The sequence below is a fragment of the Neodiprion fabricii genome, chromosome 7 (assembly GCF_021155785.1).
Source record: "Neodiprion fabricii isolate iyNeoFabr1 chromosome 7, iyNeoFabr1.1, whole genome shotgun sequence".
NCBI classification, from domain to species: domain Eukaryota; kingdom Metazoa; phylum Arthropoda; class Insecta; order Hymenoptera; family Diprionidae; genus Neodiprion; species Neodiprion fabricii.
Genome location: NC_060245.1, coordinates 1,842,479 through 1,862,040, shown reverse-complemented (window position 1 = coordinate 1,862,040; position 19,562 = coordinate 1,842,479). Strand labels below are relative to the sequence as shown.

General features: G+C 40.7%; 2 protein-coding genes across 8 annotated transcripts in view; one reads left to right on the top strand and one right to left on the bottom strand.

Moving 5' to 3' along the window:
* Positions 1-9,460: 9,460 nt before the first annotated feature.
* Positions 9,461-10,659, top strand: LOC124186579 (the record flags this gene model as incomplete). The annotated part of the gene is made up of 3 exons (XM_046578410.1): positions 9,461-9,664; positions 9,755-9,970; positions 10,537-10,659. Coding segments are annotated over exons 1-3 (543 nt in total), but the record flags the coding sequence as incomplete, so codon positions are not given.
* The window catches only part of LOC124186107 (nephrin), a 154,534-nt gene continuing 145,420 nt past the window's right edge, over positions 10,449-19,562 (bottom strand). For 2 of the 7 annotated variants that reach the window (XM_046577508.1, XM_046577504.1), the window contains 2 exons: positions 16,034-16,270; positions 13,445-15,312 (listed from right to left, as the gene is read on the bottom strand). In XM_046577508.1, coding sequence (XP_046433464.1) covers positions 15,020-15,312; positions 16,034-16,270 — 530 coding nt within the window. In that variant the 3' untranslated portion in view covers positions 13,445-15,019. Of the gene's footprint in view, positions 10,703-11,455; positions 11,659-12,803; positions 12,862-13,444; positions 15,313-16,033; positions 16,271-16,681; positions 16,828-19,562 lie in introns of those variants that run through there. The other 5 variants (XR_006871560.1, XM_046577506.1, XM_046577507.1 and 2 more) reach the window with 5 other exon arrangements.

The following is a 19,562-nucleotide window of genomic DNA, read 5'->3' as shown; positions in this document are numbered from 1 at the left end:
CGCTGCAATTTCTCCGAGTTGCTTAGCTAAGTAGTAGCGCCTAATCATAGGCAACCACGCTTATACTTATGCGACACGGGCTTTCAGGAATAAGGCGTGCCTTTGATAGAGCTCCTCGGCTCAGATGTTCTCCTGATACCAGGAGTAATTTTTCGCTGCGATTTCTCCGAGTTGCTTTTTCCAAGTGATAGCGCCTAATTATAGGCAACCAAACTTACATATGAGCCACACGGCTATCAGGCGTAAGGCGTGCCTTTGATAGAGCTCCTCGGTTCTCCTGTGCTCCTGATACCAGGAGTCCTTTCCGCTAAAATTCCTCGACTTTGCTTAGTTCTAATAAGAAGTGGCGGGAAAATTTGAGATCTCGTGCCCTCTCAAGCAAGCAGGCATGCCTTCAGTCACACAGCGTCGATATCACATGCAGTCAATCAATGTGTCCCTGTGTTTAGGAGAGCTCCTTAGTTTTTCTGCGCTCCTGATACTCGGATCCTATTCGGATCCATCCTATTTACCTATATTACTAGATTAGCTATTATATGAAAAGAGAAGAATTATTCACTTCGAAATGGGATTCTATTCGACGCGTGCTCGATGTATTCCATAACATTAGTATTCATAATTATTTCAACAACTTTTCATTTGCTCTCTCGATCTTAAATTTTCGTAGGCATATAACCAAAACGCTGTTCTAGCTAGTCGAGAGTGAAGTATCTACGTTGGGTAGAGAAGCAAAATTGTTTTTCGAAAAGTATTCGGATGGAAAAAAATTCAGAGTAACTGTAATACATCACGGATGCGCTAATTTTGAACGAGATGAAATGGATGCTTCGTATATGAGATGGTATTTAACGCTGCGTAGTGATTTAAAGACCTAAAAAGGTGATAGGAAGAGAAAGAACGAAGCTTCTTAACACTTCGAGTGTATTTTAACACACATTTGAAAGATACCAGCAAAATTTTTCATCATCCAACTGTCGCAGAACGGCAGCGTTATCGGCTGACACGTTAGGTGAAGGATATATCTTCAGTCAACGGCTGACCATCGAAGGGCCTGGCCGCTTGAGTCTGGAATCGGCAGGACAGATAAAGTGTGTACTTCTTGTATGAAATGTGAACACTAGAATCATTATACATCATATCATATCATCATACATCATACATCGTACATCATACATCGTACATCACACATCATACATCATCATACCTAGTATTACAGTTCGAAACCAAAGTTTGAATTTTCGGATGTTCGGAAAGTGACGTCACCAATCTAAAATCGGCTAGCCGAGTTCCTCAGTCTGGTAACAACCGCGCAGTAGAGCGGACGGTTGAGAGTCGCGCTCCGCAAACTTCGAGTACCGGGTTCTCAACGTCCCGGATCCCGCGCTTCGGGTCCGCTACGCGGTGAAACTCGACTTCCAGGATAAGCGCTCCGTGGTTCCTGGTTCACGTTTACAATAAATTATTTCAATTCGTTTTTCACGCAAGCTGAAATTCAGTAGCTGTCAGTCCGCTAATAAAATTTCTCGACTTCCACGATAAGCGCTCCGTGGTTCCCGGTTCACGTTTACAATAAATTATTTCAATTCGTTTTTCGCGCAAGCTGAAATTCAGTAGCTGTCGGTGCGCTAATAAAATTTCTCGACTTCCAGGATAACCGCTCCGTGGTTCCTGGTTCACGTTTACAATAAATTATTTCAATTCGATTTTCGCGCAACCCCAAATTCGGTAGCTGTCAGTCCGCTAATAAAATTTCTCGACTTCCACGATAAGCGCTCCGTGGTTCCCGGTTCACGTTTACAATAAATTATTTCAATTCGTTTTTCGCGCAAGCTGAAATTCAGTAGCTGTCGGTGCGCTAATAAAATTTCTCGACTTCCAGGATAACCGCTCCGTGGTTCCTGGTTCACGTTTACAATAAATTATTTCAATTCGATTTTCGCGCAACCCCAAATTCGGTAGCTGTCAGTCCGCTAATAAAATTTCTCGACTTCCACGATAAGCGCTCCGTGGTTTCCGGTTCACGTTTACAATAAATTATTTCAATTCGTTTTTCGCGCAAGCTGAAATTCAGTAGCTGTCGGTGCGCTAATAAAATTTCTCGACTTCCAGGATAACCGCTCCGTGGTTCCTGGTTCACGTTTACAATAAATTATTTCAATTCGATTTTCGCGCAACCCCAAATTCGGTAGCTGTCAGTCCGCTAATAAAATTTCTCGACTTCCACGATAAGCGCTCCGTGGTTTCCGGTTCACGTTTACAATAAATTATTTCAATTCGTTTTTCGCGCAAGCTGAAATTCAGTAGCTGTCGGTGCGCTAATAAAATTTCTCGACTTCCAGGATAACCGCTCCGTGGTTCCTGGTTCACGTTTACAATAAATTATTTCAATTCGATTTTCGCGCAACCCCAAATTCGGTAGCTGTCAGTCCGCTAATAAAATTTCTCGACTTCCACGATAAGCGCTCCGTGGTTCCCGGTTCACGTTTACAATAAATTATTTCAATTCGTTTTTCGCGCAAGCTGAAATTCAGTAGCTGTCGGTGCGCTAATAAAATTTCTCGACTTCCAGGATAACCGCTCCGTGGTTCCTGGTTCACGTTTACAATAAATTATTTCAATTCGATTTTCGCGCAACCCCAAATTCGGTAGCTGTCAGTCCGCTAATAAAATTTCTCGACTTCCACGATAAGCGCTCCGTGGTTTCCGGTTCACGTTTACAATAAATTATTTCAATTCGTTTTTCGCGCAAGCTGAAATTCAGTAGCTGTCGGTGCGCTAATAAAATTTCTCGACTTCCAGGATAACCGCTCCGTGGTTCCTGGTTCACGTTTACAATAAATTATTTCAATTCGATTTTCGCGCAACCCCAAATTCGGTAGCTGTCAGTCCGCTAATAAAATTTCTCGACTTCCACGATAAGCGCTCCGTGGTTCCCGGTTCACGTTTACAATAAATTATTTCAATTCGTTTTTCGCGCAAGCTGAAATTCAGTAGCTGTCGGTGCGCTAATAAAATTTCTCGACTTCCAGGATAAGCGCTCCGTGGTTCCTGGTTCACGTTTACAATAAATTATTTCAATTCGATTTTCGCGCAACCCCAAATTCGGTAGCTGTCAGTCCGCTAATAAAATTTCTCGACTTCCACGATAAGCGCTCCGTGGTTTCCGGTTCACGTTTACAATAAATTATTTCAATTCGTTTTTCGCGCAAGCTGAAATTCAGTAGCTGTCGGTGCGCTAATAAAATTTCTCGACTTCCAGGATAACCGCTCCGTGGTTCCTGGTTCACGTTTACAATAAATTATTTCAATTCGATTTTCGCGCAACCCCAAATTCGGTAGCTGTCAGTCCGCTAATAAAATTTCTCGACTTCCACGATAAGCGCTCCGTGGTTTCCGGTTCACGTTTACAATAAATTATTTCAATTCGTTTTTCGCGCAAGCTGAAATTCAGTAGCTGTCGGTGCGCTAATAAAATTTCTCGACTTCCAGGATAACCGCTCCGTGGTTCCTGGTTCACGTTTACAATAAATTATTTCAATTCGATTTTCGCGCAACCCCAAATTCGGTAGCTGTCAGTCCGCTAATAAAATTTCTCGACTTCCACGATAAGCGCTCCGTGGTTCCCGGTTCACGTTTACAATAAATTATTTCAATTCGTTTTTCGCGCAAGCTGAAATTCAGTAGCTGTCGGTGCGCTAATAAAATTTCTCGACTTCCAGGATAACCGCTCCGTGGTTCCTGGTTCACGTTTACAATAAATTATTTCAATTCGATTTTCGCGCAACCCCAAATTCGGTAGCTGTCAGTCCGCTAATAAAATTTCTCGACTTCCACGATAAGCGCTCCGTGGTTTCCGGTTCACGTTTACAATAAATTATTTCAATTCGTTTTTCGCGCAAGCTGAAATTCAGTAGCTGTCGGTGCGCTAATAAAATTTCTCGACTTCCAGGATAACCGCTCCGTGGTTCCTGGTTCACGTTTACAATAAATTATTTCAATTCGATTTTCGCGCAACCCCAAATTCGGTAGCTGTCAGTCCGCTAATAAAATTTCTCGACTTCCACGATAAGCGCTCCGTGGTTCCCGGTTCACGTTTACAATAAATTATTTCAATTCGTTTTTCGCGCAAGCTGAAATTCAGTAGCTGTCGGTGCGCTAATAAAATTTCTCGACTTCCAGGATAAGCGCTCCGTGGTTCCTGGTTCACGTTTACAATAAATTATTTCAATTCGATTTTCGCGCAACCCCAAATTCGGTAGCTGTCAGTCCGCTAATAAAATTTCTCGACTTCCACGATAAGCGCTCCGTGGTTTCCGGTTCACGTTTACAATAAATTATTTCAATTCGTTTTTCGCGCAAGCTGAAATTCAGTAGCTGTCGGTGCGCTAATAAAATTTCTCGACTTCCAGGATAACCGCTCCGTGGTTCCTGGTTCACGTTTACAATAAATTATTTCAATTCGTTTTTCGCGCAAGCTGAAATTCGGTAGCTGTCAGTCCGCTAATAAAATTTCTCGACTTCCACGATAAGCGCTCCGTGGTTCCTGGTTCACGTTTACAATAAATTATTTCAATTCGTTTTTCGCGCAAGCTGAAATTCGGTAGCTGTCAGTCCGCTAATAAAATTTCTATAACTTTACAATCTTCTCATAATCTTTCTGGTAGATAATATCGATAAAAAAATTATATCAAACCTTACACATTATTTTTGATTTGTTCTCATGCTGAAAATATTTATTAGTATTCGAGGTATAACTCGCGGTGGTTGGCGGTGGTCGGAGTTGGACGAGGAGGAGGACGAGGAGGACGAGGATTTGTGCTGGGTGAGTAAAACACTTTTATAATATTTGATGGCAATTGTAATTATATTTCATCTGAAATATTACAAACTTGTCACGTTTACAATAAATTATTTCAATTCATTTTTCGTCCAAGCACATATTCAGTAGCTATGACTAGTCTTATACAATTTATTATATTATTAATTAATTAATTAATATTCTTATAATATTTGATGGCAATTGTAATTATATTTCATCTGAAATATTACAAACTTGTCACGTTTACAATAAATTATTTCAATTCATTTTTCGTCCAAGCACATATTCAGTAGCTATGAATAGTCTTATGCAATTTATTATATTATTAATTAATTAATTAATATTCTTATAATATTTGATGGCAATTGTAATTATATTTCATCTGAAATATTACAAACTTGTCACGTTTACAATAAATTATTTCAATTCATTTTTCGTGCAAGCACATATTCAGTAGCTATGAATAATCTTATACAATTTATTACATTATTAATTAATTTATTAATTACATTAATCCTTACACAATATTTTTGATATGTTCCTATACTAAAAATATTTATTACTATTCCAGGTATTACCTCAGGTGGTCGGAGCCGGACCAGGAGGAGGACCAGGTGGACGAGGAGGAGGACGAGGTGGACGAGGAGCAGGCGGGGTGGGTCGTGGGAGAGGACCTCTCCTCTCCTCAGAGGAGGGGAGAGGGAGGGGCAGGGAAGAGGGAAGGGAAGGGAAGGGAAGGGATGGGGGAGAGGTGGGCGGGGAGGGGGACGGGAAGGGAAGGGTCGCGAAGGGAAGGGACGGGAAGGGAAGGGGAGGGGGAGGGGGAGAAGAGGGCGGGAGGGAGGGTGGGAGGGTGGGAGGGTGGGAGGGTGGGAGGGGCGGGAAGGGAGGGCGGGAGGGCGGGAGGGCGGGAGGGCGGGAGGGCGGGAGGGCGGGAGGGCGGGAGGGTGGGCGGGAGCAGTACCCGTAGAGTACGGGCTTGCATCGACATCCGTCCTCCACTCTCCCTCCCGCCCACCCTCCCGCCCGCCCTCCCGCCCTCCCGCCCCTCCCGCCCTCCCCTCCCCTCCCCGCCCTCCCGCCTCCCTCCCGCCCTCCCACCCTCCACCCTCCCACCCTCCCCCTCCCTCCCGCCCTCTCTCCCCCTCCCCCTCCCCTTCCCTTCCCGTCCCTTCCTCGCGACCCTCCCTTCCGTCCCCCTCCCCGCCCACCTCTCCCCCATCCCTTCCCTTCCCTTCCCTTCCCTCCCTTCCCTGCCCCCTCCCCTCTCCCCTCCTCTGAGGAGAGGAGAGGTCCTCTCCCACGACCCACCCCGCCTGCTCCTCGTCCACCTCGTCCTCCTCCTGGTCCACCTGGTCCTCCTCCTCGTTCAGCTCTGACCACCTGGGGTAATACCTGGAATAGTAATGAATATTTTTAGTATAGGAACATATCAAAAATATTGTGTAAGGATTAATGTAATTAATAAATTAATTAATAATGTAATAAATTGTATAAGATTATTCATAGCTACTGAATATGTGCTTGCACGAAAAATGAATTGAAATAATTTATTGTAAACTTGACAAGTTTGTAATATTTCAGATGAAATATAATTACAATTGCCATCAAATATTATAAGAATATTAATTAATCAATTAATAATATAATAAATTGTATAAGATTATTCATAGCTACTGAATATGTGCTTGCACGAAAAATGAATTGAAATAATTTATTGTAAACGTGACAAGTTTGTAATATTTCAGATGAAATATAATTACAAATACCATCAAATATTATAAAAGTGTTTTACTCACCCAGCACAAATCCTCGTCCTCCTCGTCCTCCTTCTCGTCCACCTCCGACCACCGCCAACCACCTCGGGTTATACCTCGAATACTAATAAAGATTTTCAGCATGAGAACAAATCAAAAATAATGTGCAAGGTTTGATATAATTTTTTTATCGATATTATCTACCAGAAAGATTATGAGAAGATTGTAAAGTTATAGAAATTTTATTAGCGCACCGACAGCTACTGAATTTCAGCTTGCGCGAAAAACGAATTGAAATAATTTATTGTAAACGTGAACCAGGAACCACGGAGCGCTTATCGTGGAAGTCGAGAAATTTTATTAGCGGACTGACAGCTACCGAATTTGGGGTTGCGCGAAAATCGAATTGAAATAATTTATTGTAAACGTGAACCAGGAACCACGGAGCGCTTATCGTGGAAGTCGAGAAATTTTATTAGCGCACCGACAGCTACTGAATTTGGGCGTGCGCGAAAAACGAATCGAAATAATTTATTGTAAACGTGAACCAGGAACCACGGAGCGGTTATCCTGGAAGTCGAGAAATTTTATTAGCGGACTGACAGCTACCGAATTTGGGGTTGCGCGAAAATCGAATTGAAATAATTTATTGTAAACGTGAACCAGGAACCACGGAGCGCTTATCGTGGAAGTCGAGAAATTTTATTAGCGCACCGACAGCTACTGAATTTGGGCGTGCGCGAAAAACGAATCGAAATAATTTATTGTAAACGTGAACCAGGAACCACGGAGCGGTTATCCTGGAAGTCGAGAAATTTTATTAGCGGACTGACAGCTACCGAATTTGGGGTTGCGCGAAAATCGAATTGAAATAATTTATTGTAAACGTGAACCAGGAACCACGGAGCGCTTATCGTGGAAGTCGAGAAATTTTATTAGCGCACCGACAGCTACTGAATTTGGGCGTGCGCGAAAAACGAATCGAAATAATTTATTGTGAACGTGAACCAGGAACCACGGAGCGGTTATCCTGGAAGTCGAGAAATTTTATTAGCGGACTGACAGCTACCGAATTTGGGGTTGCGCGAAAATCGAATTGAAATAATTTATTGTAAACGTGAACCAGGAACCACGGAGCGCTTATCGTGGAAGTCGAGAAATTTTATTAGCGCACCGACAGCTACTGAATTTGGGCGTGCGCGAAAAACGAATCGAAATAATTTATTGTAAACGTGAACCAGGAACCACGGAGCGGTTATCCTGGAAGTCGAGAAATTTTATTAGCGGACTGACAGCTACCGAATTTGGGGTTGCGCGAAAATCGAATTGAAATAATTTATTGTAAACGTGAACCAGGAACCACGGAGCGGTTACCCTGGAAGTCGAGAAATTTTATTAGCGCACCGACAGCTACTGAATTTCAGCTTGCGCGAAAAACGAATTGAAATAATTTATTGTAAACGTGAACCGGGAACCACGGAGCGCTTATCGTGGAAGTCGAGAAATTTTATTAGCGGACTGACAGCTACCGAATTTGGGGTTGCGCGAAAATCGAATTGAAATAATTTATTGTAAACGTGAACCAGGAACCACGGAGCGGTTATCCTGGAAGTCGAGAAATTTTATTAGCGCACCGACAGCTACTGAATTTCAGCTTGCGCGAAAAACGAATTGAAATAATTTATTGTAAACGTGAACCGGGAACCACGGAGCGCTTATCGTGGAAGTCGAGAAATTTTATTAGCGGACTGACAGCTACCGAATTTGGGGTTGCGCGAAAAACGAATTGAAATAATTTATTGTAAACGTGAACCAGGAACCACGGAGCGCTTATCCTGGAAGTCGAGTTTCACCGCGTAGCGGACCCGAAGCGCGGGATCCGGGACGTTGAGAACCCGGTACTCGAAGTTTGCGGAGCGCGACTCTCAACCGTCCGCTCTACTGCGCGGTTGTTACCAGACTGAGGAACTCGGCTAGCCGATTTTAGATTGGTGACGTCACTTTCCGAACATCCGAAAATTCAAACTTTGGTTTCGAACTGTAATACTAGGTATGATGATGTATGATGTGTGATGTATGATGTATGATGTACGATGTATGATGTATGATGTATGATGATATGATATGATGTATAATGATTCTAGTGTTCACATTTCATACAAGAAGTACACACCTTATCTGTCCTGCCGATTCCAGACTCAAGCGGCCAGGCCCTTCGATGGTCAGCCGTTGACTGAAGATATATCCTTTACTTAACGGGTCAGCCGATAACGCTGCCGTTCTGCGACAGTTGGATGATGAAAAATTTTGCTGGTATCTTTCAAATGTGTGTTAAAATACACTCGAAGTGTTAAGAAGCTTCGTTCTTTCTTAAAAAAAAAAAAAAGTATTCGGGCTGGGAATGGTTAATTATTTTGGTTCAGCGTCCGCTAATTGAATCCAAAATTTATCAAATCCGCAGATACTTTTATTATATTGAAACAAAAAAATCCCAATTCTAGCATTCCTGGAAAGATTTGTGCGAGCGGGGACAAGGATGCGATTGGCAACCGCTTGCTCGAGCGACCGAGTATATCTATATATGCACGATTGTGGGCCACCTTCGGTGCATGGTCGCCTAGGTGTCAGGTCGACGCTCCAACCTAGCTGGTATCACGAAAAGCCGAGCGTTGGAGATCTCCCTACTCATCTCTGCTAAAACATCCAAGCTTCCTGCGTTGTCTAGACAACAGAGTCAGATACCTTCGCTTTTGACGTGCAAAGTAACCGCACGATCATCAATTCGCGCAGATCGTTTCGCACCGGTCAGTAATGCGTCACCTGCCCACTTACAATTAGAAACTCGCTATAAATTTCAACGAAGAAAATTCTCAAGTATAAAACGATGAAAAAAGGATCGCAATGCATCGCTCGAACGATCAATCTCTCAAATACGAAGAACTCCGCTCCGCCACGCCAGGTCCAGAAGCTTGTCAACGCGGACGTGAGGACTCCATGTCCGGACTCTAGATCATCGTACAGAAGTTCACGGCCAGTCCCAGTCCGCGTCTGCATGCGTCGCGACGTCGAGAGGACGCTTCCACCTAAGGTGATTCGCAATTCCCCCTCACGTACCATCCGAGTCCCAAAATGACCCGTTCGAGCCAAGGGGATGATATAGTCCCGCGCATATTCACAGCTGTGCGAATGTTCCCAAAAACCACCGCCTGAAACGCTGGTGACGAAAATACGATGGTTGGCTAACGGTCTTCTGAAATCCGTCATTGCCGCAGGCCTTGTCTACTGGACAACAGCCGAAGGCGTCTGGGGCGACTCTGAGGAAACTGAAAATCTTTATGGCCGAATCGTCAAGTCAGTGTCCCCTGTTCTTCAGAACGTTGTCGATGTCAAGGATGTGAGTATTCGCATGTCAAGTGTCACTCCGAATTTTGGAGTAATTAAAGATTAAAAAAAAAATCGTTTCGAGTCAGTCATCAATTACTCAAGAAGATATCCTCCAGGATAAAACGAGAAGATGGTTTCAGAGTGTTACAAAATTCAGAGACAATAGACGAGAAAATAAATGTTGGAAACAGGTCGATAGCTGTCGATGAAATTGTACTAGTTTCGTCACCCTAGTCAAAGTATTAGGCTATATCTAGAATAAGGTTTACAGAAACTAGTGGGAAATGCATTCGAACGATGGTTTATTCAGTGTTCTCAAACATGATGATTTACAGTTTTATCAAAATCAATGCGTACAGTATGTTTAGTAGAGTGGTTCATTATTTAATTTTTTTCTTAAGGTACGGCCTGAAAAATTTGTGACAAATACTGATGCAAAAAATTTATATATATATATAAATTTTTTGCATTAGTATTTGTATTATTATATATAAATTATATATATAAATCTGTAAAGTGTGCACATAGAAATAAATAAGAAATATTGCAATAATTGGTACACTACACTTGATACAGACGAAGGTTCCACACCTGGAAAACGTGAGGCACAAACTATTGGACGGTTACAACAGAGCTGTACTGAGTATAGTGGGACTGACGATCGGCGTTCCGACGAAGCTGGAGGAAAAGATATCCGAGCTATTTTTCCCCTGCGAGGAAGTCAGCAGCGGCGATAAAGGAGCTGGGAACAAAAATTTTAACAAGTTAAATACGTAGATGAAGAGCTTATCAAAAGCTACGGAATTCCATCTGGGATTATAGCGTGTAATCGTAAGAGTGTGTTGACGTATGTATGTATATAATATATACACTTGTTTGCGTAGAATAAATTTTGTAAATCGGTTATGACGTCACTCGACCGTCTCACCCTTTCCCCGGATGCTAAAAGCTGCTTTCCCACTCGCCGCAATCCGATTCATTAGCTACTATTAAACGTGAAACGGATGCAAGCAGCCGGCGCGACTCTCTAGGGGGTTTCAATGCAATTAAAAAGTAATCAGCACCACCGTAAGTGCAGGAATACAATCGAAACAATAAATTCCGAAATGTATAACTCGAGTATAATTGTCCATTAACGGGTAACGGCGGAAATGGTGGAGGGCTCGCACAAGAGTGGTGAACGCAAAATTGACGTAGTATCGGAAAATTTATTTACACTTCATTTTGCGCGTGCGTGTGTTTTCCATAAATTTATTTCAGTATCGCAAGAACCTGTCAATGATCAATCAATTACACCCCTGAATTTACGTTCTTGTCCCAATAATAACAACGACATCTTAAAAGTATTTTTGCATCTGTACAACGAACATTGATTTAGCCTCGCGGACGAAGACCGAGAGGCTTAAACGCTACAGTTGTAATTTTCACTCTGCGAACTAAGCGCAATTAAAAGCAATTTTGGTTTTCAACATCAGACCCTGAATCAGGAACTTACGTGGAGGGCGGTGTGCACGAGGTTCCAGATCATGCAGTGTCTCCGGATTAGGCATTCTGTAAGCGTTTCATTCATTTTTTGCCCCCTGAGGTGGAGGAGTGAAGAAGAAAGGAGACAGGTCGGAGTTCGCGTCCTCCAGGGAGAACTGAGAGCCTGCATCTTAAGTAATCTTCACGATACCCGCGTCTCCTTTCACGTCTGACCAGAAACGCAACTCTTTCCGTGACTGTTCTCGAAAAAAATTTTATGTCGATTTCAGGTCATTTAACCCATTCAGTCACGCAATTCAGCATTTTTTCTTTTTTCTTTGGCACGGAGGTGCAATTATGCGTTTCCTATGTATATTTCGACGCCGAATGCGAATCTGATGTTAGAAATTTAATAAAATTAACAACAACACCTAAAATAGGATGAAAACGCGGTGAACTATCAACATTGTTTTGGACGGTCTTCTTGAATGAAATATAAATAATATAAAAAAGGAAATGAGAATAGGGTACCATTAATTGGTTTCTTGTGACCGAAGGGGTTAACGATTTCATCTGACTTATCAAGTGGCTTAAATTTATTATAAGTGGTGTCTTCACCGAATGAAACCGATTTTATAACAACTCGAGTCGCTCTAAATGTAACTTCCTTTCCGATTTCATTCGATTTCGAATCGCCGTCTCAGATTCTCATGCCGAAGTATCAATCGGATTGTTTTTTTTTTTTCTGATCACTTCTCCTCTTATTCTTTTTTTTCTTCTTCTTCTCATTATTCTTCGTCGTCCCCTGTCTTCCCGAGTGACTCGGGTACCCGCCCCGGTGAACTTCGAAAGTAACACAACTTCAGAATGCTTAATTAACTCGGGGGATTTGGTCGATGGGTGTTGGTAGGTAGGCTGCTGCGGCTGCTGTTGAAGGGGAAGATCGAAGTTCGTCCTTTCGAAACTTTTCGCCCCTCTTTCACCCTTATATGTTTATTTCTCTTTCTTTCCCGCGTCGCAGTAACTCGCGCGTACCGATTTCACCGGTAAAAGTATACCGAGTGTGCAACCAATTGTAAAGTGAATTTTCCACCATTTGAATACTTAGACTCGGTCGTAAAATGTCTTGGTAAGTATACATGGGTAGGATATGTATAGCCTTGGATATGTATGTACATGCATATGCATATTAGAAGATTACGCGAATTGAAATCGAATTAGACGAAAAATGAAGAGAATAAGATGAAGGAAAATTGGTGAAAATTTATGGAACTTCTCTGTGCTCTTCTCCTTTTTAGCAATTTAAGAATGTGTAGAGGAACGAAAGAAAATATAAACATGTCGGTGTATTGATATCGATTATCGTCGAATATTCTTACCTTTGTAATATTCTTCTTCTCCAGTTTCTCCTACTGTAGTCGCGCATCATAAGAAACTCTATAAATAATATTTAGAAGGAACGAAAACATGTTTATTTCTCATTTGATTCTTGTCTTTTTTCCCCTTCTTCTTTGTTTTCTGCAAATAATTAATTCACATATTTTCTTCGTCTTGTTTTTTCAAGTATTTCGACAGTTAGAACGGTTTTATTTTGGGAAATCCACGAGCTAAATGTTTCTTGTTTCGTAATTTTTACAGCATACCGATATCACGTACATAATTTATGTTATATGTATTTGTATCATACTTAGGTATATTTATATTATTTACACATTTAATAATATAGGATGATGTATTATTGTTATTATTATTCGTTCATTGCTTAATGATATGGAGATTATTATAATGATAACAATAATAATCGCATTAACATTACGGATTGACGGAATTCTTCTATTTTACAATGCGAGATCTCCTTATTTAATTACATACACAATTATCGTGCTTGATTCCTGACATTGACATGAATTTATTATTTTTACGTTATTAGTATTATTCTTACTACTATTATTATTATTATTATTAATATTATTATTATTGTTTTTGTTATATGTAGGCATAATAAAGTATGACAGCGATGCCGATATGCTCGTGAAGTATTTACAATGTCATAAGAATTGGAAAAAAATGGAAGGTTTTTTATAATTGGTTTTTTTTTTTTTTCTAGTCTCACATTTTTTGTCCTCAGGAGCCTAAAGTTGTTATCTTTTGCAAATAAAATACATTTGCATGCGTATGTATACATGTATAACGTGTATATTGTATAATTATTATGTATATATTTATAATAATAATAATGATATGGACGTTGTCGTTCGTTTTCATTCGATAAAGACTAATTTGTTTAATTCTCTTTTTCTCTCAATCTGCACTTCTCACTGTTACTAATATAACAAATAAATAAATAACATTAATAACTGAATAAACTGTAAGCAAGTGAAACAGTTTGTTCAAAGCTGTGATGTATATATTTTTTCGCCTTTATCTTCTTTCGTACGAAATAATAATTGCTAATTTTAGCAAAAAAAAAAAAAAAATAGATAGGTATAATTCAAACTGCGCAGATAACTCGTTGATAAATTTTTAAAATCGATAATACGGCGATGTATAATTAATAACGATAGCGATAATCGTAATAACCATAATAATGATAGTGTCACCTACCACTAAAGATTTATAACAATTATATACAGTGATACAATATCAGCTAACAAACAGCAATACTTTTTTTCAATTTTTTTTCTTCTTATTCTAGTATTTGTTTTTTCTTCTGGTTACATCAGCATTCTCTCGCACATTTTATTTCATTCAATTCCATTCCAACCTTCTCTTACAATTTTCATTATTTCAATTTAATTTTTATCTAAATTACACGGAAATTTTTATGTTTTTGTAGTTTGTGCTTTTGCCATCTTGTTCTATTTACCGTTTTTTTTTTGTTTTTATTCTTCTTCGCGTACAATCAAACAAACACACACGCTCACGCACACAAATAGTTCCGCACGCACAGACTCATCGTAGGAATTCATTGATTTAATTATTTGTTTATACTTCACGTTCGAAGTTATATTTTAATTTGTCTTGCCGTCTTTTTTTCCGTTGTATTGTTATCGATTTAAGTTTATTTATTGTACAATTGAAAAGTTATTTGTTTATTTTTTTTTCTTTTTTTTATTGACTAATAATCGTCGCTTACTTTTTTGCGTTATCCGTTCCGACATCTTCGTCACGTCGCGGAAAATTTTTATTCTTATTATCGTTTCGTTTCGAGAAGTGAGTTTAAAAAAAAATATATATATAATTCAGTCAAGGAAATTCATTGTAAATGATTAATATATACATAATGAGAAGGGAAAACGAAAATACCGAAAATCTAATAAAAAGGTGACACGGATGATTGGGAAATTTTCGTAACACGGAGTTTCGAAACTTGGCTAGTACCATAGGAAAAGAAAACTAGGTAGGAAAAATTGTATCGAAAGAAGGAGAAGTATAAAAACTTTGAAAAAACTTATTTATCTCTTCGCTATATAATTATTACTCACCGAAAGCACGTAAATTAATCTCATATCTTCGGTTCGTTCGTCACAGTTATCATAAATTTAACTACATTATTACTCGCTTATACATCGAATAACGAATTGTTCCGAGTCGCCTAGACGCAGCTCTCCGGTAGCCTGTTGGCCATTAAACGCCTCTTGATCGCCTCGCCGTCGAGGCATTCGCCGGCTACGATGACGCCCTGAGCACCGCAGACGACGACACCCGGCATGCAGGGTATGGTGCTCCTCGACGGTAGCCTCAGCTCCGTAGGACGGCCGGCGAACTTTTGGCAGAGTTCGTCTATGCTGGGCGTAGGTCCCGGGGTGACCCATTGACCCGGTGGATAGCCGCCGATCTGACACTGATAGCTGGGCGGACTGACCTCGACCAGGTTGCCACCGCCTTCTGACGGCAGAGGTTTGCACTTAACGGTCGCGACGAAGAAGGTGACGGAGTAACGCGAGGAGGAGGAGGATGAGGGAGGACGAGGGAGAAAAATTGCAGGCGTGCCAGGAGGTAGGAAGATTGCACGCCGGATGAGGGTGAACGCGATGAAAGAAGGAGGGGACACGATGAGGATCAGAGGACGGAGATAAGGATTATGAAGATTACACTTAGGGGGGAATATGGTGTGGTTGAATATAAGGTACCGCTCGTGAACCTTGATTTACGGTTTGGCTTACCCGGTAAACGGTGGCTTTTTAACCATCTTCATCGTTATCCTGACACTTTTGGCGGCTTATCTTGACCTCGAATCAAGGTCCCTGACTACCTTTGACCGCCTGCTTTTATTTAAAAGGGTGTACGGAAGATGGGGAAGAGATGAGATCGGGACGAGGATGAAAGTATTCACTAATTGTCAAGGTGATGTTTGACGCGAAGGGAGAAGAAACGAAGAAAGATAACGGTGAGGATCGCGTTGGGATGGAAAAGAAACTGTAAAAAATAAAGTTGACTTCCGATTCCAAGGTGAAGAGAAAGGAGACCGAGTTGAGATTCGATACAAGAACGACGAAGATGACGAATGAGGAATGAGGAATGAGGAAAGATGTGTACCCAAGACGATGAATACGAAGACAACGAAGACAACGAAGAATATAATGTAAGGAGAATGGAAACAACTCACCAAATTTATTTGGAATAACATCAGGGTCGGTCTCGATGGTCGTTTGAATGTTTTGCAGAGGGTACTGCTGGGAGTTTGGAACGTCGTTTATTTCCGTTGTTTTCTCGTGATTCCGGGTCTTCGAGACCCGCTCTCGACGCGCTCTTATCATCACGACTAAGACGACTGATCCCAGAGTAACCGCCGCTCCCACTGCCACTCCTATCAACGGTGACATCGCCATACCGGAATGCTGACCTGCGAACGGAAGATAGAAGAATATCGAGTGAATCGATTGGCCGACGAATGAACGAAGGAGCGAAGCGATCGGTGAATTAGGGAGCAAACTGTTCGGTTGGAAGTTTTTACTGTCGAGAAATATGGTTTCGGGGTTCTTCTTCTTTCTCCTCAAGTTTGGATCCAAATTCGAAATGGACGTATTAATTGGAATTAAAATTTGGATATGAATCGCTGTATAAATTTAATCTTCAATCTTAGTATACGTGGCAAAATTATTCGAACGAAAACTGGACTTTCCAAGGTACATTATGTAATTTTAGGAAGAAGAGACGTTTATAGAGAAATAAGTTGAAAGAAGAGGATTAGAGATGTTGCGCTGTCGATGCTTTTTCCAGTTGGATGATTAACGAAACTATTTCTTGCCTCGACGTCGTCTCTCTCTCTCTCTTTACGTTCTACCATTGTGCTGCACCTCACCCAGAATGTGAGGGTGGGTGTGCACAACGTTGAGCAATCCACTTAAGGTTTTCGTACAGGAAACCGCAGCCGGAAAGTATGTTTGTTCAGGTTGGTAGCTACGGCTTAAATAACAAGTCTACCGTAAATCAGAAGAAACAACGGATAAGAAATATAAGAGATGATGAGAAATTCGAATGAAAATGTTTCTCGCTTCTCTTTTCCTCAAAAAATCACGTGTTCCGTAAAAATCAACGATCTTATTCTTTTATGGTATTTAATTAATTTTCTGTATGATGATTTGACAATATTTTGCGAAATGAAAAAGAAAACAATGAACAGGACAGGTTGACGAATGATTTCTATTTTTATTTAATTAACAAAAAAAAAAAAAAACCCAAAAATAAAAATCACTTCACAGGGTGCAGCAGATTTTCTTTTTTTTTTTAAGGTAGTACCTATTTCGTATTTCGTAATCATAAATTACTTAATCAGGGAGAGAAAAAAAAGAGGCTGACAACTAATCTTCGAACTTCGTTCCTCGTCGCAAAATCCTGCAAACGTTTATTTTGTACTTTTTTTTTCTTCCCTTTTTTCTTCCCCCTCTCTCTTTCCCCCGCATGTCATCCGGTACCCCGATAATATAAAGAGGTCTTATCTTTATAATACAACGACGGGTGCTGCAAGGATCGTCTAATAAAACGGTTCCTCCTTTCGGCGACGACGAGTATTACACTAACCATGAAATTGGATACCCTGTTTCTTCTCCTTATCCTTCTATTTTCTCCTCTTCTTCAGTTCCGCCAGTTTTACACGTGAGGAAGAGAAGAAAAGCCTCGGTTAAATTACTGCACACACGCATTTGGTATACAACCATAACATACAATCCTTGTTTATTTATTTTTACATTGCAAAGTTTCTTTTCACGAATGAATAATTTTTTTTTTTTTTTTCACAGGTTCTTCATGGTGATTTTCAATTTCATTATTCGCGTTTTGACGTTATTGTTGTTCGTTACTCTGGAGTAATAAATAAACGAAGAAATTGATTTGGGTTTACAAAGAGTGGGAGAATTGAATTTGGCGTTCGAACGGGATCGAGTATCATCCGTACGAACAAATACGTAGGAATAAACCGAGTCTGAAAGTCGAGGGTTGAAGACCGTGATTTACATTCACGGTACGCGCCGCCCTCTCTCTTTCTCTCATTCTCTCTCGGAGTTATTCCGGGCGTATAATTGCGCTCCCAAGATAAATATCTTTCGTTAATTCAGTCTGAACGGTGAACTACTTTGCTTAAAATACCCTTTTTTAACGTCTCTATATCTGCAAGATGATAATTCTCCCGTTTCTCGCCTTATCTCTTCGTGTAGCGCCTCGGGAGCGGGAAGTTATGAAGAGTACACGGTATAACTTCCCGTTTCATTTCCACGTTCCTTTTTGCTGTTCCCCAAAAATGGCGTGTGGCACTTTTATAAAACGCGAACTTGAGGGAAATCGAAATTTCATTTTCCAAGAAAAAAAAAAAACAAACAAACAAACAAACAACCACGTAAGAGTAAACCGGTTAAAAAAGATGACAAATTAAGAAACTGGAATAACGAAACACCCCCAAGCAACCGGAAGCTCTTTCAAATGATTCTTGAATATCTGAAATTCATAATTCTGTGAAATGGAAATGACGAATAGATTGTGGTTAACGACTTTAGTTAATTACGGTAACAAACGTTGTACGCATACGTATATAACACATGAATATGCACGAGGTGATATCCGGTTTGGGAAGAGCGCCGCTGTCCCGCTCACTCGAGTATACGACGTCTCTGCGTCTCTGTCGTTCACGTCTGTAATAGCCGTGGGATGCGGAGTAACAAGCGCTTATCAGAGGATTGCCCAATTGTCTCGCCTTGAAATTGTCCGACTGGTATTATTTACTCGCGTATACACGTATAATATGCATGCAATGGGAATTCCATGCGAACCCAACGAACGTCTGATCCTCGCCATATTTCATTTTCCTCGTCAAATTTTTCTGCAATTATCCCAACTCTGATACTGTACTCTGTATTTTTTCCAATTTTTTATTCAACTGGTCAAAAAAGAACAACTTCTTTTCTCTGCGCTTCGATTTTTGACTTGGAACGTTTCTAGAGCGGTTTCATCGTCAAGTTCATAAAAAAAAAAAACCTTCAGTAACCTTCAGACCCTTAAAACGATGGGTTGGTTTTCCACCGTTTTTAGTTTCAATTTTTGTTCTTCCTATAATACTAAATTTTGTGTTTAACCATTTCGTTCGTCGATTTGGATATGTTCTATGCAGGGATAAATAAATGTGTACCTACCCCTGGAATTGATCGATGGGTAAAACGAGGGAAATGAGAAAGGGAGATTAAAAGCCGTTATCTCGTTTCCTTCATTGCGTCGTTTATAAAACGAAAACCCCGGCAGCCCTGCGCCTTCCCTTAATTCGAGTTTCCCCGTGTACGTGTAAGGGATGGGGTTGAAAATGTTACAGGTATAGAGAAGGTACCTGTATAACCTTGTAGATCCTAACCTAACCTCGTCTTAAGCCTGAAATTATTCAACCCCTGCCGCCCAAAACTCGAACCGCCTCCAGGGTTTCGCCTTCGTTACGAATTCGTGTAACTCTAGCAATATGGATTATAATTTTGCGGGTTGTCTGCATGGCTGATTACGTTAGACGTGCGAAATATCACAGGGGATGATGATGGGGTAAATTATTTTGCGAAAACCGAGCGTTTCGAATTTTTATGAATCCGTAATACCGAAGTTCGTCTCAACAAGTTTATATTCCTTGCGAACGGAAAAAAGCGTCTCACTTTGATTAGAGTGAA